Raw genomic sequence first — 13359 nt, 5'->3', positions numbered from 1 at the left:
GCCGCAGCATCCCTCGGAGCAGTTGGCAGTGCTGGAAAAGGGAGCGGGGCTCCGCTCGCACACCTTTCCCCCCGTGCTCAGCACCGTGGGCCCCGAGCCCCCAAACCCCCGGGCAGGACGGGGCACCCCCGGGCATCCCCGTGAGGGCTGCGGGCTGGGTCTGGCCCCGTGGGGCTGGAGGAGCCGCAGGCCGTTCCCACGCGTGTTTCTGAGGAGGATCAGCGAGGGGCGAGCCCCGCGTGGGGGGACACGCAGACAGAGGGGCCCCCCCCGGGGCATTTCCCCGGATCCCCCCCACCCGGGCCGGGGAGGGGGCTGCGGGAGGCTCGGCGGCAGCCAGCAGACGGCGATCGCCGCCTGCACCGGGGGCTCCCGTCTCGGCCGCTCCGCAGCCCCCTGCCCCCTCCTCGGGGCCGAGCACGGCGGGGACAGCGGGCACGTCCATCCGTCTGTCCGTCCGTCTGTCCGTCCCCGCCCCGACGGGACGTCCCTCCCGCCGCGGCCACGGGGGGGCCCGCAGGCGGCCCGGGAGGCGGCGGGGCTCCCGGTCCGGGAACTCCCTGTCCGGGAACACGCACCTCCGCCGGCCCCACGGGTCGGGAAGGGCTGTCCCGGGCCGATTCCTATTCCGGGAGGCCTAGTGTTGTGTCTCGGGGTGAGGACGGCCCTAAAGACGTGGGGTGGGTGGGACGTGTCGTGCAGCGTGTGAACCGTGCTGCTCCTCCCGTGGGTTTGACTCCTCGTGTCTTCGTCTGGCCACCCGAGTGGGAAGCGACCTGTTGTCCCCTCCCAGCCCTCAACCCCGAGCGATGCTGTGTTTAATCCTTCATTTTTAGCAATTGCGGCGACCTCCCGCGCTTTGCCCCCGTGGATCTGCCAAGAACTGGGGGAAATCCACGCGTGCAAAGCCCCCTTGGGCTGGGGGGATGCTGCGCACCGACGGGGCGGCCCCGGGCACGGCCTGCGGCGGGGGTCGCCCCGCTTTGGGGGGGGGAGTGACAGGGGACAGGGGTATGGGGGGGTCCCCCGGGGGGTCCCAACGGGGTGGGGGGGGGACGGCGGGGGCGGGTCCTCGCCGTGACCCCGCCGCCCGCCCCCTTTTCCCGCGCGGCTCCGGCGCGCCCCGCCGGACGTCACTGCTCAGCGCGCGCGTTATGCAAATCGCCGCCCTTCGGCGCGCCCCCATTGGCCGCCGCCGAGCGCGGGAAGGCGGGGTCGACTTTCGCCCCGTCCCTCCCCGCCCCTCCCTCCTCGGCCGACCCCTCCCTTCCCCTCCCCTCCCCGGACGGCCCCGTCCCGTCCCGCCCGGGCCGCGGGAGGGAGACCACCGCCAGCAAATTGCGGCGGGGCTCGACGCGGCCGGGCTGGCTTCCCCACCCCCCCCTCCTCCCCCGTTCCTCCTCCCGCTTTTTTTTTTTTTTTTTTTTTTTTAGTTAACGTTTAAATACTTTTTTTTTTTTTTTTTTTTTTTTTTGGCGTGGCGGTGGGTTTCGCCTTCTCCCTTCCGCTCCCCGTTTCACCTGCGATCAGCGGATGCAAGTCACACAGCGCGCTCCCTCCCTCCCTCCCTCCCGCCCTCCTCTCCCTCGAAGTTAGCGAAGAACAAAAAAAAAAAAAAAAAAAAAAAAAAAAAAAGATAGATCTGTTAAGAACAAGAGCGGCGGAGAGAGAGGAGGGGTGTGCGCGTGTGTGCCGGGAGAGCTGAGCGAGCGAGCGAAGCAGGAGGAGAGCCGCCGGGCGCTCGGCACGCTCCGCTCCTTCCTTCCCTCCCTCCCTCCCTCCCCGGCGGCCAAGTGCTGCAGCAAGTTTTGCCGAGCACCTGTGCGAGCAGCTCCGAGCCCGGTCCCCCCGAGGGGGCTGCGAGAGGGGCCAGGTGCCCGCCGGCGGGGCCGAGCCCGCGCTGCCTCCCTCCCGCTTTCCTCTCCGCCTTCGCCTTCGCCTGGCTCCCGTTCGCCTCGGCTCCTCTATGTCCGATCCGCTTTCCGCGCCCGGCGCCGGAGGAAAGTGACAAAGCTTCGTGAATGTACAGCATGATGATGGAGACGGACTTGCACTCCCCCGGCGGAGCCCAGGCCCCCGGCAGCCTCTCGGGGCAGAGCGGAGCGGGAGGAGGCGGCGGCGGCGGCGGCGGCGGCGGCGGGGGCAGCAAAGGCGGCCAGGACCGGGTGAAGCGCCCCATGAACGCCTTCATGGTGTGGTCGCGGGGCCAGCGGCGGAAGATGGCCCAGGAGAACCCCAAGATGCACAACTCGGAGATCAGCAAGCGCCTGGGCGCCGAGTGGAAGGTGATGTCGGAGGCCGAGAAGCGGCCCTTCATCGACGAGGCGAAGCGGCTGCGGGCGCTGCACATGAAGGAGCACCCGGATTATAAATACCGGCCCCGGAGGAAGACCAAGACGCTGCTCAAGAAGGACAAGTACTCGCTGGCCGGGGGGCTGCTGGGCGCCGGCTCGGCCGGGGGCGGCCCGGCGGGCGTCGGCGTGGGCATGGGCGTCGGCGTCAGCCCCGGCGGCGTCGGGCAGCGCCTGGAGAGCCCCGGCGGCACGGCCGGCGGCGGCTACGCGCACATGAACGGCTGGGCCAACGGCGCCTACCCGGGCTCGGTGGCGGCGGCGGCGGCGGCGGCGGCGATGATGCAGGAGGCGCAGCTCGCCTACGGCCAGCACCCGGGCGGCGGGGGGCACCCGCACCACCCGCACCCGCACCACCCGCACCACCCGCACAACCCGCAGCCCATGCACCGCTACGACATGGGCGCGCTGCAGTACAGCCCCATCTCCAACTCGCAGGGCTACATGAGCGCCTCGCCCTCGGGCTACGGCGCCCTGCCCTACGGCTCCCAGCCCCACCAGAACTCGGCGGCGGCGGCGGCGGCGGCGGCAGCGGCGGCGGCCGCCTCCTCGGGGGCGCTGGGCGCGCTGGGCTCGCTGGTGAAGTCGGAGCCCAGCGTGAGCCCGCCCGTCACCTCGCACTCGCGGGCCCCGTGCCCCGGGGACCTGCGGGAGATGATCAGTATGTACTTACCGGCCGGGGAAGGCGGCGATCCGGCGGCCGCCGCCGCCCAGAGCCGGCTCCACTCCCTGCCCCAGCACTACCAGAGCGCCAGCACGGGGGTCAACGGCACCGTCCCCTTGACGCACATCTGAGCCGGCCCCGGCACCGGCCCCGGCACCGGCCCCGGCAACGGGAGCGGCGGAGGTGGGCACCGGCCCCGGCCCCTGCACGGGGCCGCCCCGCGGGACTGCGCCCCGTCGCCGCCGCCGCTGCCCGCTCGCCCCCCGGCCGCCCGCCTCGCCCCGGCCCCTCGGCTCTCCGGCCCCGATCCCCCCCTCTTATTTTTGCCTTTTATTCCCTTTTCTTCCCGCCCTCCCCCTCCCGCCTTTCTTCTTTTTTTTTTTTTCTTCCTTTTTTTTTTTCTTTTCTTTCTTTTTGTACAGAAAAGAAATGTTTTGATGTTCTTGTAATAATAATAATAAATAATAATAATAATAACGAGAGAGAAAAAAGGTAACGGTTGCTTTACTTACCTTTTTTTTTTTTTTTTTTTTTTTTTTTAGGAGGACTAGTTTATGAAACTAGTTTTAGACTGAACTTCTGTGTTTTATCGAGACTTTTTGTACAGTATTTATCATTCACCCAAGAGACATAGAGCGTTTATTTGCAAAAGAGGAGAGAAAGAGAGAGAGAGAGAGAGAGAGGGAGAGAGAGAAAACACGGCGACGAAAAGACAAAAAAAAATATCAATAATAGCCACACAAAGTTCTAGGCGATGCCAACTTTTATACCGCGCAGAACCGCTACGATTTCATTCACGGATCGCTTCTTGCGAAGGCTTTTTCCTGCCTAATTAAGTCGAAGCTGATGAGGAAACAGTTCTCATTTATTACTCATGTACTAAAGCAAATCCAAAACAACACTTAAAAGTTTTTGTAGATGTTCTCGCGTTTTTGTTTTGTTCTGTTCTATTTCGTTTGTTTATTTATAAAACTTTTTTTTTTTTTCCTTTTTGAGGCTGCAATGTTTTATTTTTTTTCTGGGTTTTGTAAACTTTATTGTATCTGAATATTTTTTGTTTGTTTTCTCTTTGGTTTTATTGTTTCTTTTGTTTGTTTGTTTGTTTCATTTCTTGTAAATGCATTGTGAAATAATTTTTATTTAGGCGTTACGAGGGAATTCAGATTGTGTATATAGTTTACTAAAAAGCCTTTCTGCTAAACAGAAGTCCTAAGGATGCGTTCAATTTTGAGTTAAATAAATTTCAAAGCGGAAAAAGTCACCTGTTATTTTATTTTTTTAAGAAAAAAAAAAAAAAGGCGAAAGCGTAGCAATGTTTACCACGGTGTACCCGACCACACGGCAAGTGAACCTAGCAAACGAGGAGGATGCTATAAAGCGGAGCGGAAAGCGGAGCGGAAAGCGGAGCGAAGCGCAACCCCTCGGCGACCGGCGGTGGCTGACGCTCGGTACAAACCAGGAGGGCTGATCGGGGGTGTCCGGGGCTGTTTGAGCGCCGGATCTGAGGCAGGCCAAATTGCATCTCCGAGCTCCTTTTGTGTACCGCACCGGGCTCCCCGGCCGGGGGGGAACGGGGCTCTCCCGCCGCCCCGCTCCGCTGCACCCGGCACCGGGGGGCCCGCGGGGTGCTGGGGCTCCCGCGGCCGCTCCCCTCCGGTAGTCCCGGTGTCCAGCCCGGGCCAGCACGGAGCAAAAAGGGCCAGCCCCAGGCCAGGAGGGGGACGAGCGCCGCCGACCCTCCGCAGCCGCGCAGAGGCAGCGCCGAGCTCCGCGCACGGCCCCGGGGGCTGGCAGCCGGGTGCCGGAGGGCTCAGGGATGCGCGCTTGTGGTCGCCAAATGTTGCTCGGCGCTTTGAACTCTGTTTAATTTGGGGTTTGGATTGATTTTATTATTTTTTACACACACACCCTCCTTCAGGTTGTTTATCGGTACCTTTCGGTGTTCTGGCATTGAAAGTTTGCTGTAAACTTCGTCTAACAGCGCTAACGGCACTACGCGTTGCGTTTCAAAATCGCTCTGTAGCAAATAAATTTTCGAAATTGGTCATAATGTGCTTAAACAAAAGGAAAAAAAATATATATACTTGTATCATCCAGGGTGGAAACCTCGGTCGCGCCAGCCTCTCGGGCTGTTCGAGCCGTCTTTTCGTGACGGCCAAGAGAACTTCGTTCATCCGGGAGCGCGGAAATGTTAGTTGGGTGAAAAGGCGTTGTTTCGGTCCATATCAAAGATTGCACTTTAACTATAATGCTGACAAGACGACTAACATGTGTAACTCTTCGGAGTCATTTGGATAATTTTGTTTAAGCCACTCATTCGTTAAAGTGAATGCAAAAATTTCTTAGATGTCCACTGATTTCTAACTAGGTAATATCCCCCCTCCCTCCCCCCCTCCACCCCCACCCTTTTATTTTTCCCCTATAACTATCCGAGGCTTTCTTATAGCGAGGTGTGTGCAGGTCCAGACACTTTGGAAGCGCTCGGTGTCAAATAGCGAGCACACAAAGCAGGACCCTGTGAGAAACCCTCTGTGGTGCTGGTTTCCTGCAGCCAAGCGTGAGCCTATGTGTCATTTAAAATATTAACAGGCGTACCTTGCACCGCGCAGAACAAGCTGGGTACCTGTTGAACTGTTGGTTGTAACGCGCTATCTGCCCTGTGTGTACGTCCTCGTACATAGCTGAACGCACTAGCGATAGCATCACGACCGAAGTGAGTGTGTGTGAGTGTGTGTGTGTGTGCCCGTGCACATGCAGACGCACATACATCTGATGCAACCCTGTTACGTGCCTTTTCTTTAAGGGTCACAGCTTTTGAAATTCGCATTTACTGACAAAGCGGAAGGGAAAACCCACAGCGAGCTGATGCTGTATGGCTGAACGCTACTGGAGTAGTAAGAGTAGTGGGGCGGTCAAGGGAGAAAAGGAAATCAGCCTTTGTACAGTCCAAGCAGGAATACTACAGAAATATCTTAGAAGAGACATAGTACGGGTCTCTAAATGAGCTCCTTTAACGAGCCTTCCTCCCTCTGCCCACAGTTTAGCGGCTCGATGGCGTTATGCCTGGAATAATAGGAATACCTGCACTTTCAACACAAGGGGATTAAACAGCCCCAGCCTCGGCTGTATTCAAGTAAACTTGGAATATTCTCAGCCTGCCTTTCAAAGAAATGCAATTCCCTTTGCGAATGTTAAAAAAAAATCCCTATCCAATTTATTTCCGTTCGTGGTTTATTGGCTTGGCGTTGTAGTTCAGTTCGAGTTAAACTCCAGAACTGGGTGTACAAACGAAGTTAGAGCTACTTTGCGAGGCAGAGGAATTGGCTTTCGGTAGGGTAAAATAACTCAGTCTTGGGGCTTTTTGTTGTGCAGGTTATATATAAGAGAATAATTGAATATGCGAAACTAAGAATAGGTTTGAACAATTTATGATTTAAGTACTTTAGGTCTAAAATTGTATGAAATGTTCCCCCTATAACGTGATTGACAGAGCTATTAAAATCACCTATGCGAAAGAAGCAAAAAAAAGAAAAAAATAAATAAATCTCGTTTTCGGTAAAATGAAGGGGAATCCAGGGACCAAGGCGGAGGGCCGACGGCGGAGGTGTCCTCTCGGCCGAGTCAGGCTGCCTGAAGCGTGGGGGGCTTGGGGTCAGGGCCCCCCGCGGCCGGGCCGCGCTCCGCCCCCGGGCCCGGCTTTGCCTCTCCCCTGGGAGGGGGAGGCGGAGGAGCCAGGAGGCCAGGCGGCACGGAGTGATAACAGGTCTGATCCGCTCCAAACTTCGAGCCAAAACGCAAACTTGGCCTGAACTCCACAGCTCCCTTCCCAACGCTTCTCTCTCTCTTTTCTTTTTTTTTTTTTTTTTTTTTCTTTTTTTTTTTTTCCCATTTCCCACTTTTTTTTTTTTTTTTTCCCTTTCTCCATCTCCCTCCTTTTTCCGTGGAGGGCTCTTTGGGCCCGGGGCAGAAGCCCCTTCCCTCTAGCTCCGCTCCCCCGCGCCCTCAGCCGGAGCCTCACCTCAGCGCGCCCAGAGGGGCACCGATGGGGCGGCTCCGGGCCTCAGAGGAGCAGCGGGGAGAGCATGAAATTACCCGTGAATTTTAAAAGCGGGACGGCTCCAGCACCTTGCCCAGGGGTCCGCAGCCCCCAGGCTCTCGGAGCCCGCCGAGCTGCCCCGTAGCACGGCTCCTCCTCCCTCCCAGCTGCGCCAGATGCCGGAGGCACCGGGGCGCTCGGCGCGGTTAGAGCATTTTAGCATCACCAGTAAGCTGCCAAAGAAGGCAAAAAAAAAAAAAAAAAAAGAAATAAAAACAACCACCCCACATCACCAAAACCCGAACCAAACGGCTAATCTGGGCAGCGCTGTGCAACAAAACGCAGCTAAAGCGCCCGAGCTGGCAGCGGCCTCTGCGTTTGACCCCCGGCCCCCATTAAAAATGCGGGGGACGCGCTCTGGACAGGACCCAGAAACTCTCCCGGTCCCTGGGATCCCCCACCTTTCACAGAGACTCCCCCAGCCCCTTTCTGTCCCTTCCCCTCCCTCGCTCAGCAACACGTGGAGGAGCTCCGGGGAGGGGCGGCCCCGTGGGGGCGGACAGCGTCTGTTTGTGTGTGTGTGTAGGGGGGCTGCTCTTTGGGGCTGTCCGTGTGTCTCTGCAGCCCCTCGAAGTGCGGTCCCCCAAGCTGGCTAAAGAGGGGAGTGGGACCCCCTTTGGGTGTCGTCGGAGGGGCTTCAGATGAGTGATGCAAGGGGGAGACGGGAGCCAAAGGAGAGAGAGCGAGCGGGAGGGAGGGAAGGGGGGGAGTAAGAGGGCCGGTGTTTGGAGAGTGAGGGATTAGCGAGAGAGTCCTGACCCCGAGATCAACGGCCAGTCAAACCCATTTACAATCACCCAGCGGAACACCGACGGCTCCCGCTGCAAGCCCGCGGCCGGCCGGGCAGCCAGCGAGCCCGGAGCCCCCCGCGGGGCGGGAGGCTGGGGAGGGGGAGAAGGGAGACGCCATGGCCCGGGGGGAGGCAGGGGGAGGACGGGGGGAGGTCCCAGCGGGGGACCGGGGGCTGCAGCAGGTCGCGGTGGGGAGGGGGCTCAGCTGCGGGAGATGGGGAGCAGGGCACGGCCGTCTTGGTCCCTCAGCGGCGGCACAAAGCAATGGAGAAGGGGAGAACTATGGGGATGGGGGCAATAACGGTATACGGGGCGGGAGGGGGGGGGGGAGAGAAAAACAAGCGTGTTGCTGTCGCGCTTGAACTCCACACGGGACCTTCCTTCGTGGGGCTCGCAGCGACACCAGGGCCCGGCTCCAATCATGCGAGCAGCCGCCCCCCCGGACCGGAGGCCATCTGCTGCACGGCCGACAGGGGGGAACCGAGGGGGAGGGCGGGGAAGCGCCCCCCGACGTGCTGGGCTGGCCCCAGCGGGTGGGCGCCTCCGTCGTGCCATGCTCATGGCCCACGCACCGTGCACACCGATGGGGATGTGGGCAACGAACTCTCTTTTTTTTTTTTTTTTTTTTTTTTGGGGGGGGGATGGAGGGTGCCAAGCAGTCCCAAGCAAGCATTTTGGTCCGTCCTCTTCTACAAAGCGCAGCCCTCCAAAAAACGGGATGCCCCGTGGCTCGGCGGTACCCCACGAGCAACACCCTGTGCCAGGGCGTACACCCTGGGGTGGGAGCTAGAAGAGGGGAGGTGAAGCAGGTGGGCCTGGACCGTGCTGAGGATTTCCAGGGTGGGGGCGTCAGGATGCTGCTTCTAGGGGGGGATGAGGGCTTGGAAGGCGGCAGGGAGCCTGCGAAATGCTGGAGGAGCCGTGACACACGCACAGCCCCGACGGGAAGGGCGGCTCTGCGCCCATCCCCGTGCCGTCTGGCCTGGCCCTGGGTGTGCAGTATGGCCGAGTCGGGGGCCGGCTTCAGAAGTCGAAAGAGGAAAGGGATGGAAAGGAAAGCCGGGCCGCTTCTGGAGGAAACGCCGCTGAAGTGAAGATGGGTTAACCCAAGTCTGGAGACTCTCCAGGACCTCGGGGCGGGTTGTGCAAGGGGACCCGAGGTGGTGCGAGGTGCTAGCAGAAGACCTGGAAGCCTTCCTAGCCCTCACGCCTAAAATCGGGGCAACTCTGGTGATGCCTGGGTAGGATACCAGGAGTCAATAGGGTCTGGCTGAACTGAGCATCACTTTCGTTTGTGCCGCCACAAAGTCCGGAGATAGGCGAGCAAAAGGGCGAAAGCAAACCCCGTCCTTTTCACCGCCCTGGGCACAGGGAGCAGGGGATGGGAGCGATGGGGTCCGGTGCGGGACAAATCCTTCGCCTCCTATTTGCAAAGCCTTGGGGTGCCTCTCCTTTCGGGACGGTGTAATACGCTGAAGGGAGGAGCTTTGGGCTAAGTCTCGTTTGAAGAAAGTCATTGAAGCGCTTTAGCACGGCCTGTCACGCCGGGTTTGGGGGCAATGCGCTTCACGCGCGGCAAAATCCCATTGTTCACGCCTTCGCTCCGGGCACCTCTCATTGAGCGGGAGGAGACGTGTGCCACGGTTAGCTGCGGCCCTCGGACGGCCGGGGCTATCCTTCAGAAAGGGACAATGGGAACGGGGAGAAGCAGGAGAGCATCTGGCGGTCGGCAGACAATTGGGCGAGTGCTGCAGGGCCGCCGGAGAGCCCCGAGCAGCGTGGGGACACGGCTGCAGCCCGGGGACGGCCGCGCCGGGCTGGGGGAGCGCAGCCAACAACGGGGGAGGGGGGGGGGCTGCAAGGACCGTGGGCTGCAACGTGTGCATCTGGGAGCAGAATAGCTTTCACCGGGAGGAGGTGAAATATAGTTTACTAAGGCGTAAAACTCTCCATAGCAACTAGGGACTAGCGGTGAACAAAGACACCATACATTTTGGGCAGTATAATTTATCCACCGGAGAGGGGGAGAGGCGGGGAGGGAGGGGGGGTGAAGCAGGGAGGCGTTTATTTCCTACTCAAAATCGTCTCGCACAAATTTCAGAAGTACTGAATTCAGCTTTTTTTTTTTTTTTTTTTTTTTTTTTTTTCTACTTAAGAGCAGAAAAAGTGCGTAGAAAGATTGTTTTGCTAAAACTGCTGGAAAGAAAAGGGGGAAAAAAAAAGTTATTCAGTACTCGGATTGGCAGAGGGCTCTTCGGGCGTCGAGCTGAACTGTTTTAACACAAGCATCCCAGCGCAGGAGGAGAGACCTCCAGGTCTCCAGGAAACTTCCAGGCACAGGAGATCAGACCGAAGTGTGAAAAGGTGCGGGCTGGAAGTGATCTGCCGTGCCTCGGGGCTGCGGACACCCCAGCCGTGGTCCTCCTCCTCCTGCCTGACACGCATGGCAATACCTTTACCTTTCGGTAAATCTTGGGAGATCACTTGATCAAGAGATCCGATTAGGTTTCCGCAATTACACACTTCGTTTTGCCTGTACACAGCAAAAGACAGAGAGGGGTTTTGCTTTGTTTTAGATCTTTCACCTTTTTCTTTCTCGTCTTACCTTCCTCTAAATTACTCCTCCTCCCCCCCGAGTGGTAGAATATAGGAAAATGTATGAAAACCAGATGCTTATACGGTGGAGTCACGTTGAACACTTGTGCTTTCTACTTGGAAAGGGCAGAGAACAAGAGAAAAAGAAAACTAGGTGGGAAACTCCATTTAAAGTACACAGCTGTAGCAAGGGTAAACCCTGCATGTTTCAGGGCAGGGAGGCCTGGAGGAAAAACGTGAACCTCACATTCCGGAAAAATGCTCAGGAAGATTAAATATTCCCCAAAGAAATAAACAGGCAAATAAAGGACAAACTTTTCAGCGGTGTATCTCAAACTGCTATAGGGTGAAGAGAAAGGCACACGGACATCAGTTCATCTTCAAGAAGGGGACTTGTTTTTCCATACCCTGATGTCCCATCACGACTTGTGTGTCCTGCAGAATAGCCAGAAGAATGAAAAGACGAGAGCAGATCCCTTCTCCCCTACCCCCCCCCCCCAAAAAAAAAAAAAATGCACTCCATCAAATTCTCAGTTTCTAACTTATCAGCAAGGCTGAGAAAGTTTTTGTTAACCCTCCACCCAAAAAGTCCATTTAGCAGACCAGCTCTTGGGTTGGACCAGGAGAATGGGAATAGCCTCCCCTAGGAGACCAGGGGAATTAGTCTCCTAATTGTTTTGCTTTGAATAGGCAGCTGCAGGGAAAAGCCATGCCTGATTTTCCCGAATATAATAACATTCTCCCAGTTCAAGGAGTCGCATAGCAAATCTCACTAGAGGAGTGAGACGATCTCATCGTGATAAACATGCCACAGATCCAGATGCTTCAGATAAGGAAAGCAATGAGATGTCTTCATTGCAAACGACATCCAAATGAGCTATTCGGAACAACTGGTAGCATCTTCACGTTTGGTTGCATCTTGCAGTGGTTAGTTGGAGGTAGGTCAGCTAAATAAATGTGTTTATGCTTTCCAGACGTGCTTTTAGTGTTTCATAATACCTGAATCATGTGTTCAGGCATTCTCAGTTATGATGGGTTCCTGTTTAGATGGCTATTTTTATCATTTACCTGAGAGTAGCCTTAGATGCTGCATAAACAGAAGAAGACACTACAGTTGGAAGGTAAATTTATTTTCATGAAAATGGCCAAACTTCATGTTTCTTGTTCAAAGCGTGGACCCTGACCCTCAGGACTTTTTTTTTTTTTGCTGGCCTCCTTCAAGGAGCTGAGTCTGGTACAATTAAACAACGCTATTCGTCTTTAATAAAAGTCTGCCAGCTTGTGGAAAGTAGCTGCTTCGTAAATATAAGATTTATATAAGTGCAACAGATTTGGATATGGCGAAGCGAAAGCTCAGACAGCCGTTTTAATATTACACACCCGCTGTCTAACATGTAGGGGCCTTTCTTCGGACCTGGAATATGAATGATGGATGGAATGATGGAGGTGTAAAAACGTGGGAAGACACGTGTAAGGAACATTTTAAGAAAAGGCAGAAAGAGCATCGCGGGAGTTCTGTCCCTAGTCAATGAAACAGCTGGACAACATCTAGACTGCAGCCCTTTGCCTCATCGGACATCGGACACGAAGCTCAGCCGCCAAACATTTGAAGGCAGAACTTAGCGTATCCGCAGTCGGTGTGCACGGCTCGGAAACAAAACCCGGATTAGAGGGATTTCTGGTATCTCCGGGGATGGCAAACGAAGCTGTGAAATGGTACTTAAAAAAAAAATAATAAAATACAACCTCCTGGAGTTTTCTGTGGAGGAAGACTGCCTTTTCCCACGAGCAGGGTGAAATCTTACCCTGGCTCTGTCTTTAACACCCACTGTTGTCAAACTCCGTTTAATTCTCTTTATTTTAGTAAATAGTCTTTGGTTCGGGATCCCCGCCCCATGCCCGTCCCATCGTGCCTTTTGCAGAAGGCACCCGGCTGCACCTTTGCTTCTGTTCACCGGTGACAAAATGGCATCATCCATGGCCTGAGTGTCAGCCTGCCTGCTCGCCCACCTGTGTATTTTTTGGGGTCATTGCGAGCCAAATCATGTGAGCGTTTTTAGAAACCTTCCTAGAAAACCTGTGTACAGGCTCACCTCGGCACCGCGATGCTTGTGCCCACTCACAAGACACAAAATGTGAACCAGTGTAAAGGAATATCGCAGAGAGACATAAATACAGCATAATTCTGCAGAAAAACAAAAGAGCATTTTTTCCCCGTTAGATGAGTAGCCACTAAAGAAATCTCTTCCCTTATATCAAGTGAAAGATATTTTGAAGAGTTTTCCTAAATGGAGCACTTCTAAGACATGCATTTTACGTTTCAGCAGCGGGGTTCTGCGTTTTGCTGAGTGCCATCATATTACCAACAGCGGAAAAATGAAGCTAGAGAATCAAGAAGTGATGTTGACATAAAATTTAGTAGTTAAAGTATTTCTCAAAGAACAGGTTATCTCCAACTGACAGGAAGATGCTAATGGAAAATAACAGTAAGAATTTTACTACCATAAGAAATACGTTCTGGACTTCTTAATAAGCATAAACCCAACAAATACTGTTCTTATTTTGGAAACTTTACAATACAATTACTGCAGACTACCAAGATCACTACCACTGACCCTCAGTCATACTACACAGATATTGCCAAACCAAATTCCGTTATTATTTCTCAGAGCCAACGTTTGTTAAAAAGAGAATGCCTCATCCCTAATTTAAATGGTAGTTAGGGGAAAAAAAAAAAAAAAAAAGAGTGAAAGCGAGAAAAAAAAAAATCTGTCTTTAAAACAGAAAGAAATTTGAGAAGTTTATAGGGAAATGGTGTAAAGCTGACCAGATTAGTGTTGTCTCTCATTCAACCTACATGTC

The 13359-nt window shown here is 55.6% G+C and overlaps 1 protein-coding gene across 1 annotated transcript; it reads left to right on the top strand.

The window, feature by feature from the left end:
- Positions 1–2021: 2021 nt before the first annotated feature.
- Positions 2022–3146, top strand: SOX1 (SRY-box transcription factor 1; the record flags this gene model as incomplete). Its single annotated transcript, XM_084290391.1, has 1 exon — positions 2022–3146. One exon carries the CDS (start codon positions 2022–2024, stop codon positions 3144–3146), a length of 1125 nt encoding a protein of 374 aa, XP_084146517.1.
- Between the last annotated feature and the right edge of the window lie 10213 nt (positions 3147–13359).

The sequence above is a fragment of the Netta rufina genome, assembly GCF_964035555.1.
Source record: "Netta rufina genome assembly, chromosome: 1".
Taxonomy (NCBI): domain Eukaryota; kingdom Metazoa; phylum Chordata; class Aves; order Anseriformes; family Anatidae; genus Netta; species Netta rufina.
This window is presented reverse-complemented; position numbering and strand designations above follow the sequence as displayed.